We start from the raw sequence: 21,292 nt of genomic DNA on the forward strand, positions 1-21,292 counted from the left end.
AAGATCCATTCAAATGAAAAGTCGTATTAAGTTTGACATGGCTTAAATTTTATTTGAAAACTTTTAATTTTTTTTATTATCAATTATAATTTTTGAGCGATAAAAAATTGCTAATCCAAGCGGACCATTTGGGCCCAATAATCTAACCTGAATGGCTTGTTGAGTCCCTGTGTTTTTCATGGGCCCAATGTAACCTAAATTGATCAGCCAATATGTTGGTTCTCCATCTGGAACCATATGACTCGAAAAATAACTTAGTTGGATCGGGGTGAAACATGACATAGTTTTTGCTTGGCCTATTTCCAACCCTAATTTTGAGAATAAGATAACCGTAAAAATACCTGACTAAACATTTCATTTTCTTATTTTTTTTGTAAAGTAATACACAACCTATTGTGGCTTTTAGGTCTAGTCATGCAACAAGACAGGCAATTCAAGAATAGCTTGTAGTAATTCTTGTTGGGTATCATAATTCCAATGCAAGGCAAGATAAGGTGGGATAACTTTCCTAACTATCCTTATTCTCAAGTCGTAATTGCATTGTACCATAGTACAAGTGACATAAGATATAATTATTGTTAGCTTAAAAGACGAAAATGTGATCCTCTTTATGGTTTATTTTTGCTAATAAAGGGCTGTTTTGGTTGCTTCAATAGCAAAGGTGGGATAAAATATATGGATAACTCCAATACCAGAGTATCTTGGGTATTTGTTGATCCCCGGTTATCCTCAGTTTGACCAAGTTGTAAGGATCAGCAATTCCAAGCGATTAAATGGTGTGTTTGGCATTTTTTCCAGGGATAAAGCAGGATAAGTGCCTAAATCCCATCTCTCATGTGGCTTCAAAACTAAGCCTAAGTCTTAGTTTATCCCGCTTCTCATATATGCTAGGAGGTGTACCTGCCTTATCTCAGGGATAAATATCAAACCGACCAAATTATGGCATGGAACTAGTGATCCCCCAAAAATTCGGTAAGCTTTGGGATAATCAGGGATTAAAAGTTCCTTTGGGTCCCTAGAATCCTATTATCCCCTTATTCTATCCTCACACAATTAGTAAAAATACCCCAAAAGCCTTTCATTAACAAAAAAAAGTAACAAAAAACAAGAGTACATTTATCTTTTTATGAGCATATCAGTTATACTATGGTACCAGTATATACTGTAAAAAGAACACAAAGCCTGTCTGTCTATGGGGCATGCAGTATGTAGTCATGGCTTCTTCCTTTTTAAGGAATGGTTAGCCATTGGCAGTCACGCCTGATAAGCCTATTGCCGCTACCTGGTCTTCCTTTGAAAGTATCAAATGGGGCTTGGTTTAACTAAGAAAAAATCAACTAATTTTTCCAAAGCATTTTGATTGCAGGAAGAGGGAACCGAAAGCCTTAAATGAGGCATATAGAAAACTAGTTTGAGTAATATATGCACATGAGATATGAGGACACAGAACTTTTATAGTTTATTCAATAAGTTGATGTAATATAACTAGCATTGCCATGTGGGATTAAATGATTAAATCAGGTGCTAATATCTTTAAAAAAAATTTTGGTATCGAAAGGAATATAATGAAATATCTTTAATCTTTATCGCACAAGAAAATAGTAATCCAGAAAGCTCTTGTTTATGATTCACCAACTGAGCTCATACTTTCCTGGAGGGCCTGATACCATCATAAAGCTACTCCATAGATTTGTCTAAATGTTATGAGATCTTGAATTGGAATCAATACCCTGTAATAGCTGCAGTTGGTAATCTATTTTCCTTTGGAAAGTTCACCAACATTTCTCTTTACATTGTCTTGTTACCACTGAATGTCCCAGTATACAATCAGCTCCAGCTAAAACAATGAGGAAGAAATCATGAATTTAAAATCTATCCTCCATCTGTAGACTAAAATTAAATTTATATTGTAATATGTGAAAAGGGTCTTGCATCAACTAGATCTTCTCAATTGCTAAATGAGAGGATGATACAAGATAGTGATCGGCCAATGACTGTTTCTGAATATTGCTTCCATATGCATGAAGCCCTCAAATGGATTACAAGCAATTTTCACAAGCTATTCGTGTAAATAAACAAATAATTTCCTGAAAAGAGAAAATACATACCAGCATTTACATCATATACAATTGAGCTTGCATTGTATGACATCCATGGTTCTACGTGAGATGGAAAGAAACCGACAGCTTCCTTTTATTTTCTCCAAACTTTTAATTGCAGTTGGTCAGCAAATGATTGTGAAGCCAACACGAAAAAGCACTCACAAGCGACTTCAAGCATCTACCTGAGCATACAGCTACCAGTGCACCGAGAATAGCTTAGCTTGGTCATTGCCAGTTCTGATTCCTTGACATGGTAATGACTGCTTCCTTGAGATATTAACACAAATAATATGGCTCTTGACAGATGCCCACTAGGAAATGTAGAAACTGCATCCTATGCTTGCTGGAAAATCCATAGGATCTGTCTAAACTGAAAGCAAAAGAATGAATAGCAAAAGATATCTCAAGACTGGCAGCATTTGTTAAATGACATCTAAAGTAGGCTATTGAATCATGCAATCCAGTCAATTTTGAGTTCTGTGCTTAATGTGCCATGGGCTATTGAAAGATGTTTTACAATCTCACACTTAAAGCACAAATACATGATGAATCGCGTTGGTAGTTTACCTGGCACAGCAATAGATCAACTATTCTAAATATTTTCTCCTTTTAATTCTCTTTGAACCAATTTTAAAATCTCCATCACCTGCCAGAATGTGAAAGATAATAATGGTGAATAAAATTACTAGCATATTTCAATGATCTTCATGCAAAATTATCCACGATTTGGAAAAAGAAAAACATGAAGATACTGTATCATACCATGTTAAAGATATGATATACACTCAAAAGCAAATGGTTTTTTTTTCAAAATATATTCAGCATCAAAAGCATGTTTCCAACAATATTCACTTGCAAAAATATCTATAATTATTAAGGATCATGTAGTTTCCTATTGTGTCTCAATTTGACACTATCATAACATGTTACACTAAAAGATATTCATGCCTGTGAAATGATCTATAAGATTAACAAAACACAATATTTATGCTACTATATTCAAAAATTGACATGATTTAAATCTACATGATAGTTTATTGACATGGAAGGAGATTCAAGAGCAAGATAAGAGAGCAATGATTGTAGAAAATGGTAGGAGGAAAATTCCTAGGAAGCATTTAAATAATGTATAATTATAATTGTTGTAGCCTTAGCCTTTAGACCTCGAACAATGGTACATGTGAATGTAAATTCAACATATGCCCACCAAAAGCAATAGCCCTATGCCTTGACAATGAGATATATAGAACAGAAGTAATAAAGAAGAGCCAAAAAGCCATGAGTTAAAGGACAGATAAGAAAGAAAGAATGGTCACAAAGGGAAGATAAAGAAAGGAGGGAGACCTACTAAATCATAGGCATATGTTTTGCCCTCCTTTTTAATTCTTTTTCTTTAAGATAAATATGGTGCTCTAATCATGAAGAAGAAGGGACTTAAACAACTCTTCGTGGAGGTCACACCTATAGATTGTTACACACAATATGGGCAACATAAATAGGCCCAAAATAATAAGGCTCATTAAATTGAAATTTCAAAATAAACGTATTAACCTTGTCACAAAGCATAAATATATTTATTAAATAAGGTTTCAACACTCTGCAGTAGGTAAATTATATTTCCACCACCCACTCTCTCTCTATCTCAAGCTGTAAAACATTATAAAACACTTGCATGCATACATGCACATGCACACATATGGATATATAAATATATACATAGATATGTATGTGTGTACTTTTTCATTCCATGCCTAGTTCCAACTCTGCACAGGTGACTTGGTTAAGATGACAACCAACTAATATGTAGTTTTTACATGAGTAACATTCCTTCGTTCTCTTACCTCAGAGTTGGTCTTGGTGCAACAATAAGGTTACTCCACTTTGACCTAGTTGTCACGGGTTCAAAACATGGAAACAACCTCTCTACACATAAGGGTAAGGTTGCGTACATCTGACTCTCCTCAATCCCTGTAGTCGAGGGAGCCTCATGCGCTGAACGCCCTGGAGCTATCCTTTCACTATAAACGACAATTTACCGCAATGTTCTTTGTCCATTCATGAAGCTCTGCAGCTCGAAAACGAGAAAAGATCTTGTTTGGACCATTGATCACAAAGCCTATCTCCTGCAACAATGTCCTCAGCTGCATGAATTCATTTAATGCTAGCCTTCTAGTGGATTTAGCAACCATCCCATGTTCTTCAATTTCCATGCCACTAGCGTTCCATTCTATGAAAAATACAATATTTAGTGGAGAAGCTCCAACAGAAAGAAGATCCAGTCCGATCAAAATCTGAAAAATCCCTTTAAGCTTTGTTTCCCTGCAGGCCTGTGAATAACACCTTTCATAGGAGCACTCTATGAATATCACAGTATGCAAAATGGTGTATTTTAGTTGAAAGTTGAGTGCACATAAATAATAAACATAGTAATCAGAACAAAAGCTATGTAAAGCTATACTATTTTTAATAAGGCATACTTGCCAACGTATCTCCTGAAGTTCCTGTATTAGCTGGCTCTGCTTCAAGCATTACTAAATCATCAATCACGCTTTCTTCATAACTGATACTGGTCTTGGACTTGGCTACTTCAAGAAATACATTTAAGTTTCAAATCATTGGTTCAGAGAAAGAACTGTTGATGGATGGATCACAAGTTACCTCAGCCAGACTCTTTCTTTTACATCATATTTTTTCCTCTTTGAAATATTTTAATATAATTAAAAAGCTTTAAGAACCACCAACCAGCAATAGGAATGACATAACCTCATCAGCCCATCATCATCTCCACAAGTATTCGCTCAACAAATACTTGATACACACAACACTAGCTGTATAAATGTATAAAAAGCAAATGGTTTTATACTAGACCATATTAGTCACATTATCAAATTGACGATTCTAAGATTCTAATCATAAATTAAGCACTAGAATTTCTGAAGAGGTGAAAAAAAGAGAAGATCTATGGGTGATGGTCATATTAAAAGGACTTTGCAATTAAGAAGCTGATCAATCCACACATTTTATGGCATAGTAAAACACCCTCCTCACTACACAAGAATTTTCTTTTGGCCCTTTCCTGTTTTTAAAGTTGTGAAACTTTTAATGACTTAGCATGCCTTCCTAAAAGCACAAAATAAGTACAACGAGAATATGCAACATATAAATCATATTGCTTTATATAAGCCACCCAAACATTTTGCTACAACATGCGTAGTATGATAACCCTAAAGGAAACCAAAGTTGCAAACATCGTGTATGAAGTAATATAGGTGCCACTATAAGCTTATGAAGTCTAGTTGCATGCAATGTAAATGTCATTAGCTATCTGAGAGATTAAAAAGAGAGTAACACAAAAAAATCTACCAAACCTTTTGGTTATACCCAAATATCTGCTGAAAATCAATCATTCTTAACAAGATTAAGTTGTAGAACATGCTAAAAAATAACCAAAAGCAAAATGAAAATGAAAAAAATCTTACTCCAGGATAATGTTGCAATACTGGAGAGTAATGATCAAGTGCTATGTAAATCTTTCCTAGAAGACCCAGAAGAGCATCAACCTCATCCCCTAGAAGATCAACCTATGTCCAAAAAAAATATCAATAAGCAACTTGTATAAGTGAGAAAAATTATAAATTGCATTGGCTAAATTCCTGGTATAAATGTCTTGACGACGAGGCATGTCAAAATTTAATAATTATTACTGTGTTTAAAATTTAAATGGAGCAGAAATCAAGCTAATTTATGATTTTCCATGTTCGTTGAGAAACTATCACTTTTGTAAGAGTAAGTTTTCTTGTGCCTTGATAATTTAAGGATCCCTTCAAAAAGTGGAAAATCTACAAAGAGTATTTGTTTACTCACACATTGAAATTTCCTTTTTTAATTTTATTTCATAACGTTATCTTCTAAAATACTTATTTTTTTAAATATGAAAGAAACAAATACAAAGAAACATGATTTAAAACTAAGGATGTCAAAACAGATTCTTCTTGTCAGCTCTAAAGACTACTTTCCAATGTTATATTTGTAATGTAAGAAACAAGACACCGTTTATTTCCTACTTCAGAAAGATAAAGGGGAATCCATAATCCAAAAGCATTGAAACCAAAGTTGGCGGAACCATCCCGAACCAGGCGGTTCCGGCTGATCCGAGCCATACCGATGAGCCACTAGTACGATTCCGACAATAGAAACGAGACCCATTGCCGGAGTTGAAAAAGAAAGAGAGCAAATGGGGGAGGAAGGGGGAGGGAGAGGGAGAGGTTGAGACGCCGACGGAGGGAAGCTAGGCCGCGGCCGCTTCCCAGTTTCGAACACCCTCCTCCGACCTCCCTCCCTCTCTTCCCCTTCTCTCTCTCTCTCTCTCTCTCTCTCTCTCTCTCTCTCTCTCTTTCTTTCTCTCTTCCACGGTATCGTGCCCTCTATCAGTACAGGCCCGGCATGGCCTGTACAGAGTGTGCTGCCGGAGAACCCGTACAATGCCCGGTATCGGTTACTCTGACATTGATTGAAACTTAAAAAAATGTAATTATAAAAGACGAACTGCCTTATAAGATGTGAAGATATAAAAACTTACATATATTTTCCTTTAATCAATCTAATAGTTGGTACCAAACCCCTAACATCTAAATTAAGGGTTTAATTTGACCTTGAAGCAAGTTTGGCTCAATTAAAGAGCCACAAATTAATCAAGTTGCTTCGAGAAGACTCTTGCTCAGTTCAGATTGAAATCTGGCTTGATCAAGCTAGTCAAGATAAGAAAGAGTCAAATTTATCCAGAATTTCAAGCTTGAAATTTATTTCAAGCCATGCATGATTAGGACCAGGTTCGATCAAGCTTTGTTCTTCTAAACTGCTAAAGAAAATTGAAAAACTAGGAGAACACGCAGAATAAAAGACTTGAGCTCCAGCAGTAGAAAAGATCAAGATAACATAGCTAGAAGTTGAAGATTAGGCATCCTACTCCTAGCATCATATTTAGCCCTTAATATGAATGGACACCAAAGTTTTCCCAAGGCCAAAACTGAATCATTAAAATATTGTTTGTTGGTTATGGTTATGCTTTTCTAGGGAAACGGAATCTAAAGGTCTAAAGAACTAACAAACAGTATATAAATACCATTTAAGTGATAAATTTTATTGAGATGAGGCTTCATGATGAAAAATAGATGCAGTAAAATTTGGCTCTATAAAAGAATAACATTCAGAATATGATTATTAAATTTTCTAATAAAAAAGTTGTGGATAATGTAGAGATTCATTTCTCCAGTGTTGGAACAGATCAAAAATCTGAGTAGAATTATGTAAGCAAAAAATCACATACATCACATAGAACATGATGCTGGTTTAGCATGAAGTGAGAATAAACTTTAAATGGCAGTTGATTTGGCCCAAAAATTAGGGTGAATACCAGAAAAAAATTATCCCAGCCGCGCATACATATGAAAAGGCTTGCTAATTATGGTGATTTTATTATTAATGGTGTTTTATAAGTTAGGAAAACATTAATGATAGACAGACTTAACAAATTATACCTTAGAAAAGGTCGGGCCAAACTTGTAGGAATAAAAACATAATCAGCAAGCAAATTTCATACATATACCTCAGCTTCAGCCTTTTGGAAGTTAGAACATCTGATTTCAAGCATTTGTTTGAACCAAGATTCCTTTTTCTCTAGAAGGATAGCCTGTTTCACTAGTGGCTCAAACTGATGACTCAGTATTTTTAACCTGTTAAAAGCAGATAACATTACTTACAAGGTATTCAGTTCATGAGATGCAAAGACCAAGATAGAATTATTAAATCAAAGTCAGAGATGTTTCAATCCAAGTGCAGTTGTTGCCCGATCTGAATTGTTTAAAGCCTCACAGGTTATAACAGCTTTTACTTTCAAAGAGGAAGTGAAGTAGAGAGTGAAGTCATAGCATACAAAACCTTATTTTTTGAAAATACAAAATAATTTTTCTGGATGCCTTCCCCTAAAACATGCAAATATTTTCAAAATTTTGCATCATAACCTGTCAGGCTCTCTTCTCAGACCAAGTCAGACACAACACAAATCTAATTCCTGATATTAGCTCCATTTGTACAAAGGACTTCACAAGCAATTACTGGGTAAAACTCAATATTGAAATCTCAAACTCTTAGTTCTTCCAATTATGCAGCCATAATATGGCTTCAAGAAAATGGGCATAACACCATATTCTGATTTCCTTTATTGTATATAGCTACCTATCGAACAATAATAGAAGCTAAATACCGCCCATAAACCATTTTATTCTGAGTGCAATCCAGCACTCTCCCATATCAATTCTGGAGCATCCAAGAATGATCTCCAAGAATGAAATTTCATCTATATGTACACAGAAAAGTGCAAGGACACAGAATATATACCATAATGTATGTAAGATACACATGCATGTTAAAATCTTGTTGCATATGTGTTATTCATTTAGGTTTACTCTTATTTCAGGCTTAAAGTAGAATAAGACCAATTTAATCCACTTACTCTACTTTAACTGGCAAAACACTATGATGCATTCAAGTTAGAATAAGAAAAGCTGAGTAACAAAAGCAGTAAATAAGCACCTAGACTCAGTGCTTTTGATTTTCTCCGCCAATATGCTTTCAAAGTCTACAGCTGCTTTTGATAACTCCATCACAGCAACAATAATGCATTCCAACTCCTTTGCTTGCTCTCTACCCTTAGCGTCAGATAATGATAGTGACTTTTGCTTCTCCTCAACCATATCATGAAGCACGGCTTTCTGCTTTGCTGCTTTCTCCAAGGCATCTGTTGCGCTCTTCAATTTTTCATTCAGTTTGTTTGTCTCCAACTCATATTGATGAATTTGTTGCAAAGCCTCATTCAATCTACTCTCCATTGAATGTGATTTCTTCTTGAAATCTGATATCAATACGTCTTGCTTGCATACCTGGTCTCTGAGCAGACTAAGTTCCTGGTGAACTAAGTCGAACTGCTTCTTCTGCTGCATCAGTGTAGATCCAGTATCTACTGCTAATTTTTCCTTTTCCTTCATCACTGTGGATATCGATGCTATAGTTTGCTTTAACTTCTGTTTCTCTTCAATTTCTAATCTTAATGCCTTGTCTTTTTCCAAAATTCTTGTTTCAAGAGAAGCCTTTTCTGTATAATATTTTGATATAGTAGGATTTATGGTAGAAATAACATCCCAAGCAATTCCTTTAATTATAACAGAGTAAATCTCTTGCAGACAAATGGTCTCAATCTTTATATCCTCCATCCTGCATTGATGCTCACAAATCAACTCCCTTAAAACAACATTATAAAATTCATCTCTAATGTTGGTTTCCATCTTCACGTCTTCCAGATCCCCTTTGAATTTCATAATTTGTTTCCGAAAGTTAGCCTCCACTGACGAGTGAAGCAACATTTGGCTCGCTGTGTCGGAGACCTGTGAATATAGATGTTTGACCTCCCTATTTTTATCCAAAAGCAAACTTTGTAGGCCCTGATTTTCTAAAAACAAGGAATCAATTCTGTCCTTCAAATGACATATTTCGTCATGATCATCATATATTGGGGGCAGCTTCTCTTTCTCCAAGAGAATCCCATTGAGTTTCAAAATGACTTCTGGAATTTTTCTCTTTAAAAGTTCAGACTCCTTATCTTTTCTAAAATGTGATGAACCCTTTTCCTTGAGGAATTCCCTCTTGAGTCTGAACAACTCTTCTGTTTTCTCTTGCAAAGCTGATTCATGTTGTCTTCTCAACTTGGTCATTTCAGTTTTGAAGAAAGACACCAGTTCTTCTTTTGTCATGTGCTTCAGTTGGGATAAATCAGCAACCTCCATCATGAATGTGCCAGAGTCCCCAGATTTCTCCATGATGATGGTTCCATTTTCCTCAGCATGAGATGGAAAATGATGATTTCCTAACACTTTTCCAGGAAAGAGTTCCTTTCTTTTTGAAACACTCCATTCTTCGAAACTTTCATGGCTGTTATCTGAGCTGAATAATGACTTAGAAATAGCATCAAGTTCTTCACACACGCTAGCTAGCTCTGTAAATTTCTCCTGCGAGTTCTTGATTAAGGTATTAACCAGTCCTCTTTGCTCATACAATTTTGTTTCAAACTCATCGTGTAGACCCTTAACATAATACTGAATCATGAAATTACTGATTTCTCTCTGAAATTCATGTACCCAATGCTGTTCCCACATTGAAGCCTTCATCGACCAGAATATGTCATTAATTTGTTCAAATCCTAATTCTAGCATTATTTTTAGACCATCAATTTGTTCATCTATTTCAAGCAATTTTTCCTCAGCCTTTATCATAGGAAATATACTAAACTTTCCTGAATCCGTGGAGCCTACAGTTATTCTACCATGAGAGTTCGAGGTCCTTAAATCCTGAAGATCCTCCTGAAGTCTATGAAGCTGTTCTTCTGCTGCAAGCTTTAATCTGCCTAAACGCTTTGGATAATTCAAATCTACACTTGCATCTAAACAGCTCTGATGCAACTCTGATTTTGTTTTGTCAATTTCAATAGAAGATTTTGGCAACATCACAAATGATGCTAACCTGTTACTTATAGCTGCATCAGACTTACAAGACTGCAACCTCTCATTCAAGATAGCTATTTCTGCTTCCTTTGAATCAATTTTCTCAGCAGCTTCTTCAACCAGAGCATTTACTATACCCTTGAAGACCGACTCACTCACCATTCTTGAAATGCTGAGCCGGTCGTTTATCTCATCCCAGTAAGAATCCAGATCATCAAGGAGAAACTTTTCATAAAAAACCGAGTCATTCTCGATGTTCCCATTCCCCTTAAAACTTCTACTTGATGACAAAGACCTATATGCTGAAGTACCTGCCCTTTCATCCCAAATCTCAGAATTCTCCACCGGTAACTGCACTTCTGACTAAAAAGAAGTTCCAAACATCGACAATTCCAATGAAAAAAAAGAAGAAAATAAATTAATTTTAATGCCAATTCCAGAATAAACAAAACTAAAATTTCCACTAGTCTCATTCAAAAATGGAAATAGTTATGCTTTTAATGCAAATTTCTGAATAAAAGAAACTAAAATGCTAACAAGTCCTTAATAAAAAAAGACATGCATGTCTCATCCGGCAGAAAAACAACAATTATGAGAAAAACGGACCAACACAGCAAAAACAGTGAATTTAAGCAACAACAGACCCCTTCTTTACTATCCTAATACAAATTCCACAAGCCAATGCCAAATTTGAAGGTACAAAAGTAATTAAGCTGCCCTCTATAATGCATATATTAATTCAAAATGCCAAATGCAGGAAGTTCGGAGATCCTAAATCAATTAACCTTGTTTTAAGTACGAACCCCACTGACACAAAAGAAAAGACAAAAAAACAAAAAAGAAACAAAACCCAGAAGAAAACGAAAATATCTCTGCTTATGTAACTAAAAGAAACCGAACTCCCCATTCAGATTAGTAATCCAATCCAGAAAATAAAAGAAAAGACAAGTAAAGTGCAAAGTTAAATAGAGAGATCCTTCAGCTAAACCAACTAAAACGGCCAAAAGATCCAGATATTCCAACTAAAAACCTGACCTTTACCATCGTAATCTAAACTCCATAAGCCAGTACCAAATTTCAACGATATAAAACTCCTGAAACCACCATCAATAATGCAAAATTTACTTCACAAGGCCAAATTTAGAAGCTCCAAGATCATAAATAGTCCATTAATTGCTATAGTGCTAGAACAAAGCCACTACAGGTGAATATTTAACAGAACCAAAATCATAAAGTACCCAATTCTTACCTTTGTATCTCAGATAAAATCTAAGAAATCTAACTTAAACCAAGAAAACTTTTGGAAGACCGATGCCAAATCGATGAATCCCTATATCCCACCAACTGAAAAGGCCAAAGGCGCCACTGTTCCAAATAAATTAACTATGCCCGCCAATGATTCAGGCAAGAAACAATTCCAAATAAATCAACTATGCTCGCCAATTATTCAGGCAAGAAACAACCAAAAACGGATCGGAAAATCAATCAACAGTCAAAAAAAAAAAACACTCACGGATTCGATCCGGTCCATGGAAGCAACGAAGAGGGGACCGTTGGGGGGAACACTTCGAACTTCCCGCCACGGCTTCGTGCGGTCTCGTCCACTCGAGTGAGCCGAAGCTAAAAAGGAGGGATTTTTAGGTCTGCGAGGGAGATCTTTTTGCCCTTTGTCCGATTATGCGGTAAATTTCTTTAGGGTTAGGAGAAAATAAGGGAGGAGAGAGAGAGAGAGAGAGAGAGAGAGAGGCGAAAGGAGTCGTCAGTCGGAAAGAGTCCAAGGAAAAGTCGTCGGCAGGAGGCGGCAATCAAGCTGTCTGAGAGGGAAAACTAAGCTCGAAAAGTACAATGTCCAAGGCGAGATCGACGGCAGACAGGTGGTCCACTGTAATTAGTAAACTCTAGCGATCAGGAAAAGCTTTATTTATTTCTGTTTGACTTTTTTTTTTTCCTTTTATATCGAATATTTTAAATTAATATTAATAAGTTAAATCTATTTTTGTTAAATATTTTTACAATTAATGTGCTCCCATATCCAAAATTTCTTGGGCCATTTGGTACTGGCTATTTATTTTGTACCAATTCTTTCAAGTTATACTAATTTTTTTGTTTATGGATGAAATTTTTCATGTGTATGCTATATAATCTTTTGTACAGCGATACGAGAAATGATTGTATGCGGAGGGTTGTATAGTGTTGTGTAGTAGAGGGGCATTGTGCAGTCCGAAATTATTAAAATTTTATGCTAAATTAATTCTTATAAATATTGATATAGATGCATATGCTTTTCCAATATTTTTTTAAATTATTGATGTAATTAATAAAAAATCCCATCTTAAGGAGAAGCATTTCTTCTGTTTCTCTCTTTAAAAATTAATTTAAACTACAGGGAGTAGATTAAAGGATATAGCTGGTCATCATTAGATAGAGATTTAAAATAACATAGAGACATACTAATCATATGGAGACTCGAATCTCTCAAGAGTTTAATACTAGAATAGCTAAAGGCAATTGAAAGGATAAAAAAGTACATATTGATGTTTCTATAGTTTGATGTTTCTATAGTTTCATCAAATTTTGAATTTTTTTTTGAATGGAATTAAATTTTTGATATTGAATCTTGTTGAACCTACTTTTTATATGTATGCGAATAAGCTATATATATATATATACCAAAACTATCTAACTGCTATATATTCTCTTAATTGTTTTTAAGTGGCATTTGCACTATTATCTTAAAAGTTGACACCACACTATCACCATTCACATTATTTGATTTACCATTCCCTTTTGTACTATCCATTGTAAAAAGAAAAATGAATGTATTAAACTAAACAAGTCAAAGCTATACAAGTTATTATTATCATTTCAAGGCTCAAGATCTATGACCTACCCTTTTGATGAATGAACTAGCTCGACCCCTCTTAAGCTAATTACTCAATTTACAATTCTACAAATCATGCGAATAGTACAACTTATTCTAGTTTCTATGCATGAGAGCTTATATGTAGTATGTTAATAAATAAATTAAAGCTTGATTTGGAGTTACAAGTAGTTAAAGTATAATCTTAGAATGTAAATAATAATGGAGAAGACAAAGGAATGACAAAATTTTATGAAATCCAAAAGAAATGGTTAAGATAACTTTTTTTTTTTGATTCACATAGCATGTATAGATAAATTAAAGTGTTTGACCTGAAAATCCATATAAATAAATATCTGGATAATTTGTATAGGCAATGTTTAACCTTGATTGCATATAGGGAGCTATAAATCTTATCTTTTAAGGAAAATGCTCCAAAATGAAATACAGACTAAGGCATGCCAGCTAAAATTTGGGATGACTTGGATTTAGGTTTAAGCTACCATTGTACAACTGAGCCCAAGACTACTTATACTCCATCCCAACTTGCAATGTATCCTCTGCGCCCGCAAATTCTTTGCGTATAACCTTTCTTCCATAACTTAAGAAGATTGCATAAAGCAAGCTATTGGTCCCAGTTTCGAGACTGGAGAACAAAGCATGAAATATAGCTGCCCACCAAATCCATTAAATCATATATTTTTCTATGAAAGAGTCCATTAAATCATATCATTGTACTACTGTTACTCTTTTTTTTTGTGGGCAGTTATATCACTAATGAACCCAATCAAATCCATCTTTTAGGAGCAGCAGCTAATGACATGATGGTGGTATTAGTATTTTATTTTTTATTTTTTAGAAAAGGGAAGGGGTGAGGAAGGGACAAGCCCATCCTCATGTAGCAGCCTCCACTGGCCCCATCCCGCTAGAAGAATGTTCGATACGGGCAGAAATGACCGTGTGTTGGTATTTGGTCACCAAAATTAGAACTTCTTTTTTTTGGGTAAAAACGGTAATTTATAAAGCCCTAACGTGAGTACATCTTGCTAAATCACGAAAAAGTAAAGAACATAGAGAGGAGGGAGCGAGCGTCCATTGCTGAAGTCCAAAGAACCTCTCCGGCATGCCGAGCAACAAAAGAGGCGATCCAGTTTGCAAGCCGGTTCGCCTCTCTGAACACATGTGCCACCTGAAAATCGTCTATCTCCTGAGCTAGTCTGCAGGTCTCGCAGATGAGGGGATGACCATCGCCATACTTGTTTGCTTTCCAGATCCAATCGATCACCACTGATGAATCCCTCTCCCGATGCACCTGCTCGACACCAAGTACCTGCCTTGCATAAGATAAGTCCTCCCACGTTGCCCGGAGCTCTACCCCAATAATGGTAAATCCTGACGTACGGCGACTGCCAGCTGCTACCAGTGTACCAAAGGAATCTTTAATCAAATTAGAACTTCCTTTGTTGTTTGATAAATGTCTTGATGCAATTGGTCCATCCTTGATGGATTTTCATAGCTTTAGAACAAGAGAGGGCATAAGCAAAAGCAACAACAATAACCATTTGGTTTCTACCCCACCAAAAAGAAAAAGAAAAAAAATCATAGCCACAGGATAATATAGGCATGGCAAACGCAAAGGTAAGTAGGACCCACTTAAAAGTTAAAAGTAGCTTTTTAGGTGGAAAGCAAGCTTTGATGTTTGGTTGTTTGGGGGATCCCATGTTTCTCATGACGAGGAGGGGCAGAAAAGTGGACCCGGTGGAATCAAATTGTTTCTTTGGAATTATGCGCGCACCTTGTCTTTGATTTGAAGTCGGCGAACAAAGAGAAGCCGCGATGTTGCGATTCCATGGAATCGGCAATTCGGAGACATGGTGTTTTTCTGAGAGTTTTACTCGTATCCCCCGTAAGAAATCTTTTTTTTTAAATAAAATAATGCTCAAAACTAATTTCAAACTTAGATTCATCTGACCCGAGCTCTATCAAGCTCACCTCAATTACAACCCCAAAAAATCGTGCCTTAAAAAATCAGCTTTTCTTTTTTTTAAAAAAAAATATTTGGTGCTAAGCTGTCACTTATAATAGATGGTTTCAAACTTTAAATTAACGAAAATGTTCGCTAATGCAGACATGAGACATATCTTAGGTGGATGGCATCAATCTCCGATCATATTTCAAAAATTTTGGCAACAGGGAAACATTGTTTTGAGCTAGTAACTTAGTAAAGCCTTGCTCAATTTGATATTGAAACGGTCAACAAATATTAACTTAACTGGTTGGCACCCCTCGCTAGGGTTTGAACCCTGATAGTGATAGCATCATTTTACCTCAAGAAGTTCATATAGAGATTGTTGTGGTTCAAATCTGGACCGAGGGTGATCACGCCGGTGGAGCTGAGGGAGCCGCCGGTGCTGGAAAGGGGAAGACAGGAGCCACCTCCTGCGCGACGGCCGCAGATCTGCACAAAGCCTCACCGGTGTTCCCGGTGAGGGCCCTCCGACGATCAAGTTAGAGTGGGTAAATTTAGTCTAGCCAAAGGTCCCTTAGAAATTACCTGACTGGGCTACTTATAGCCTCGGTAAAGAGGCTGAGGTGGTGGAGGTACTGTCAGTCCTCATCATGAGGGGGCGTGGCTCTGAGCCGGATGGCGCGCAGTTCACACTGGCCGGTGACGTATGGTACAGCCCGTTTTTGAGAACGGTAGGGTGTTGACAATCACAGTAGGGTATGGCCGGAGTAGTCAAGGTACCGTCTGACTGTTGTTGGCGATCGTGGAGACATGACACGGTAGTGCAGCGAAGTACGGCCACGTAGGTGGGTGTAGACCCGCACATGGGTGTGGTCGTTGGCGAGGCCGAGCTTATTAAATAGTCGCGTCATACATTTGACTAGGTCGGCTTAGCAGATGTTGGGAGTAGCTCGGCTTTTCAGATTTTGAGATGTGCTCGGAGGAGCGCTTCGAGCCCAAGGGTCGGAGCGTATCGCTGGGGTTGGTGTCCCGAGCTTGGTCGAGACGGTTGGTGATTGTATGGAGGTACCCAGAGCTTGGTCAGGGGAGTCGGCGAATATCTGGAGTTGGTGGAGCTTTCGGCGGGATTCCGAGGACGAGCTGGCCTTGGGCCGGAGTAAAGATTCAGTCGTCCATCATTGATGTTTACTGGGCCAAAATTTGACGGCCTTTTAGTTGTGAGCTGGATGATCCATTTTTCCCTCTATTAGAGATGTTTAACAACTCTAAGAAAAGTCATGAACACCCACTTTCACCGGATATATAGCTGCATTTAATTCAAGTTTGTAGATATCAAATACAAATTACTTTTCCTTCAGAATCTCATATCATATCTTGACCTGGATCACTAAACATATCATGTAACGTAGTGAAACAACTGCTAATTTCAACGAGTTTGAGCCTCATGAGCCCATCAAAAATCAGTCCAAAGTTCTTAATGTAACTAGGCATTTACAGTTGAAGAACAGTGCCTCCTAGCCAACTGGATTATACTAAATTTAATCTAGTGCATGAGGTTTACAAATTATATGGAAGCAGGTGGAATGACTTAATGAAGTCCATCTTCTCCTTCATGGAGACTCTTCCATGGTCCTCACAACCTTGAAATAATGGGTTAAATGGCAATTTACAAATTATATTGAAGCAGGGGGGATGACTTAATGTGTTTATTTTTTACTACTTACATGCCAGAAGAGTTAAAGAATTAGGCTGCAGATAGCCATATATATTAATTTATCATTTCATTGTGCAATGTATAAATACAAGTTGCGAATTCTTAATTTATAGCCAGACATTTGTATGTAGGCAAGTTATGAATTCTTAACCTAGGCAGAGGAATGCTTGATCGAAAAAAGCAAGCAAAAAAGCAGTAGGATACGGAATATGAAGGGGCTCGAGGTAGAGCGAGGGGTTTGATATTTCCCAGCCTAGCTCGGCTAATGGGCCTTCATAACATAAGTTCATGTGCCATATACTCTAGTGGTTTGAATGTCTCAAAATACACAAGTACACATGCACGCATTCAAAGAGGAAAGAACAAAGTAAAAATTCTAGAGGCTTAGTTACTGGGTTCTTCCAAAACCTTATGTGTCCGGTTTTTTTTCTTGATATGTGTATGCATTTGATCAAAATACTGTGTACCCAACTAATGAAGGATGAAAGTCGGTGGAAGCTTGCTACACACCACTCTCTGTTGCGGCAGTAGGAGGTGTTCTGAAAACAAAAGTCTCGAGTCCAGTGGATAAAGAAGGGTGACAGGAACACCCGCTTTTTCCACCGGTCGATCATTTTTAGAAGGTAGAGGAACATTCGCTCCATGGGGGATGGGACTGGGCAGCGGGTGGAGGAGGAGAGCACAATCCATCATACATTGGTGGACTTCTTCAGTGTCAGATGGAAGGAGGATGGTGGAGTCCAAGGCAATACCCCGCTCCCCCGACCGGATACCATGGTGGGGGTGGCCGAGAACGCTATCCTAATTAGGGCAGTCTCTGAGGTGGAAATTAGGAGGAAGGTTTGGGCACTGGGGGAGGATAAAGCCCTGAGGCCCGATGGTTTTCTCCCTTCTTCTTTCAGAGATACTGGGGTATTGTTGGGCGGGCGGTGGTGGAGGCCATCCAGTTATTTTTCAGCTCAGCAGTCATGGCTGAAGACTGGAAGGCCACTTTAGTCACCAGGATCTCGAAGCGGCATGATGCAGCTGAACCGAGCCACTACATGCCTAGTAGTCTATGTACTACCCTTTATAAGGTGGTTGTGAAAATCCTAGTAGGTAGGATGAAGCCCTTGCTGCCTCACCTCATTTGTCATGAATAGGGGGCTTCATTGGAGGGAGAAGCATCACTAATAATACTATGATTTGCATTGAGCTCCAAGGTGTCAATGCATTATGGCCATCAAGCTTGACATGAAGCGAGCCTATGACAGAGTTCGGTGGCCCTTTCTCAAGCAGGCGATGGAGAGCTTCTGATTTCTTGAGACGTGGATTGATTGGGTACTTGGCTGTGTTCCGAGGCCATCCTTCTCAATCTTGATTAACGGCATGTCGTCGCCATTCTTCCACTCAACCATCAGGCTATGCCATAGATGTCCCCTATCTCCATACTTATTTTTTATTTTTGCTGATGTTCTTTCCCACTCTTTGCAAGCCGCCTGTCGGGTGCGGGAGCTGGAGGTTTATGTCCCAGCCTCCGTGGCCTGCCCGATGTCCCACTTTTTATTTGCTGATGATTGTCTTCTTTTGTCTAGGGCGTGGATGCGGGATGCACGAGCGTTGAAGTAGGTAGTGGAGGATTATTGCGAGGTGTCTGGTCAACGAGTGAACTTTCACAAGTTCACATCAGCCTGAGTATGGAGTTGCGAGTTAGGCAGGAGATCCATGCACTCTTTGCGATGAGAGAGCAGGAGGGGCCTTGGTGTTACTTAAGTGTCCCCATCTTTGGAAGAAGATTACGTGTGTCCAAGTGCCTCGACGTGGTGCAATATGTCTAGGAGCGGCTGGAGGGTTGGAGAACGAATGAGTAGAGTGACCCTGGTCAGATCGGTCCTATGCTTCATGCCAGTATACCTCATGTCCTACATCGTTATCCCAAAAACGGTACTGGAGAGGATCGAACGACTTCTTCGGGGATTCCTATGGGGGTCTCTCAGCGGGGGCCACCAGGGTGCACCTTGTAGCTTGGGAATCGATCTGTCTTTCGACCCGGGCTGGCGGTCTGAGGCTGTAGTCTCTCTTATCGAGAAGAGAGGCTTTGATCGCCCGACATGCTGTCGGATTCATCCTGGAGTCCCAGTGTTTTTGGAGTCAAGTGATGGCATCACGGTATGGTCCAGCTCGGGTTGGCGAGACACCGACTATGAGTTGGCGATGCTCCCCCCTGTGGCGGGAGATGGACAGGTATGTGCCTTTGATTTTATCTAATTGCAGGTGGCTAATCGGTGATGGACAGAGCGTGGACACAGTGGGAGACTCCTAGGTCGATTCGCTTTCGGTAGGGTGGTGGCCGACCATGGTCAGCTTCGACACCCCAAGAGGGTTGCAGATTTGTGACCTCTTTCGGCCCGATGGGGCAGGATGGGATACTACCCACTTAGCCCAGTTGTTTGGTGACCAATTTGCTGAGAGGATCCGGTCAGTACCAGTTCCAGTTTGTCTTTGCCTTAATGTGCGGGTATGGAGCTCGACATGCAGATCTAGAGTCAGGGTTGGTGATATCTTCGGCCTTCTCCAGAGTATGCAGCACACAGGGGTTGACTGCGCCTAGGTCTTGCGCTTTGGTCTACATCCAAGGATGGCCTTGTTTCTCTGGAAGGTGTTCTAGGGCAGGCTGCCGATGAGGGTCCTAAGTGGTAGGGGCTTGGAGATCCATTCCCAGTGTCCCTTGCACTAGGTGGTTGAGTTCGTGGACCATGCATTGTTCCAGCACCAGTGTGCGAGGAGGATCTGGGAGCTTGCCAAAGTCCCTTTGGGAGGCCGGCGTGACTCGGCATCCTTTATGTGATGACCAGATGGTGGACAGCCTCACCACGCTCCAGACAGGCAGCTATAGTGGTGACCTATATGGCATATCATATCTGGTTATCCAAGAATGCCTGGACGTTTGGTGAGAGTTGTCCCCCTCCGCGATTCATGATTGAGCGGACTCAGAGCTAGGCAATTGAGGTTATTCAGTCGCATCTGTCGGATGAATCCTTGATAGCTCGGGACACTTGGGGCTCCGCTCTTGCTCATAGAGCATTTCACACGGTGTTCTTCACCTGGAAGCCCCCACCCCTGAGTTTCCTCAAAATAAATTTTGATGGTTGTGTACTGGATGACGGGAGTAGGGGAGGGGCGGGCTTCATCATCAGAGGTCTGGACTCCAGGGTGCTTGTGGCTGATGGATGCCAGATCTTTGACATCTCGGTCAGAGGGGCGAAGTTGAGGGCAGCTTTGTCCAGCTTGAGTTATGCCCGACGCTTATTGCGAGCATGTGCTATAATGCTGGAGGGCGACTCAGTAACAATTATTGGCTGGATCCAGTAGAGTGCGGGTTGGGGTGGGCGACAGCTGCCTACTGCTCAGGGATGTTCGGGCGATGGTGAGTGGGGGGATGGCCTTTCAGGCAAAGCATGTGTACTGTAGGCCAACGGGGCAGTAGATTGGATAGCCTCCTTTGTGGCTAACCATTCTAGGGAGACCCTTTGGCTGGAGGAAAGGGAATTATCTGATGCGCTCCGGATCTTATTATCTTTTGATCTTTTTGGATGTATTCATACCCGCCGTGTATGATACGTCCGCTTCAGCAAAAATAAAAGAATGAAAGTTATAAATAGCTTGTTTTTCTAAAAAAAAAGTTATTGGTAGCTCGAATGGTTATTCTAGAGTTCGATTTGAAGCAAAACAATCGTGGATTATAAATTAATGTTGTAAATTAACCATCATACAATCTTCCCATTCTCATTCCAATTTCAAGAAGGAATAAGAATGTTCCAATTCTTCAAAACCCAATGCTTACTCTCTCCAGTATTCAAATTCTGTTCTAATTCTGATTCCTATTAGGAACCAAACATATCGAGGAATATGGCCATTTCGATTTTCATTCCGAATTTGATTTTGATCGTGAACCAAAAAATATTAAATAGAATTTTAAGTATCGTGAGTTATCTTGAAAGAGTACAAAAGTGAAAATTTCAAGACTATGAGGGGTTGAACCACGCATTTATCCACTGCTAAAACGCACCCAAGGTTGAGCATTCAATCACAATAGAAAGAACACAAAAGATCACC

The 21,292-nt window shown here is 38.8% G+C and overlaps 1 protein-coding gene across 9 annotated transcripts; it reads right to left on the reverse strand.

Moving 5' to 3' along the window:
• Positions 1–1,928: 1,928 nt before the first annotated feature.
• On the reverse strand, positions 1,929–12,475 carry LOC103710496 (WPP domain-associated protein). Of its 9 annotated transcripts, none has more exons than XR_015968691.2 (7): positions 12,168–12,475; positions 8,694–11,017; positions 7,708–7,834; positions 5,582–5,683; positions 3,944–4,429; positions 2,670–2,748; positions 1,929–2,472 (listed from the first exon to the last, which is right to left on the reverse strand). XR_015968691.2 is itself a non-coding variant. In XM_008796221.6 (6 exons), the coding sequence occupies exons 1-5, from the start codon at positions 12,183–12,185 to the stop codon at positions 2,695–2,697; spliced, it is 2,625 nt and encodes an 874-aa protein (XP_008794443.2). In that variant the 5' UTR covers positions 12,186–12,475; the 3' UTR covers positions 1,929–2,472; positions 2,670–2,694. The 9 variants fall into 9 exon arrangements, 4 of the variants coding, with proteins under 4 accessions (XP_008794443.2, XP_038987885.2, XP_088560238.2 ...); XR_005514102.3 differs by having other exon boundaries at positions 3,944–4,442; XR_015968694.2 differs by having other exon boundaries at positions 3,944–4,442; positions 8,694–11,013; positions 12,168–12,430.
• Between the last annotated feature and the right edge of the window lie 8,817 nt (positions 12,476–21,292).

The sequence above is a fragment of the Phoenix dactylifera genome, chromosome 9 (assembly GCF_051530095.1).
Source record: "Phoenix dactylifera cultivar Ajwa chromosome 9, Ajwa_hap1_PhDact_Kaust_v1.1, whole genome shotgun sequence".
NCBI lineage: Eukaryota > Viridiplantae > Streptophyta > Magnoliopsida > Arecales > Arecaceae > Phoenix > Phoenix dactylifera.

Bases quoted from the DNA above. Each gene is read 5' to 3' on its own strand.
- LOC103710496 (XM_008796221.6), bottom strand. The intron at 7,835-8,693 runs GTGCTTATTTAC...TGCTTTTAACAG, and splicing joins ATCAAAAGCACTGAGTCTAG to GTTAAAAATACTGAGTCATC. The intron at 2,749-5,581 runs GTAAGATTTTTT...ACATTCTGGCAG, and splicing joins TATTGCAACATTATCCTGGA to GTGATGGAGATTTTAAAATT.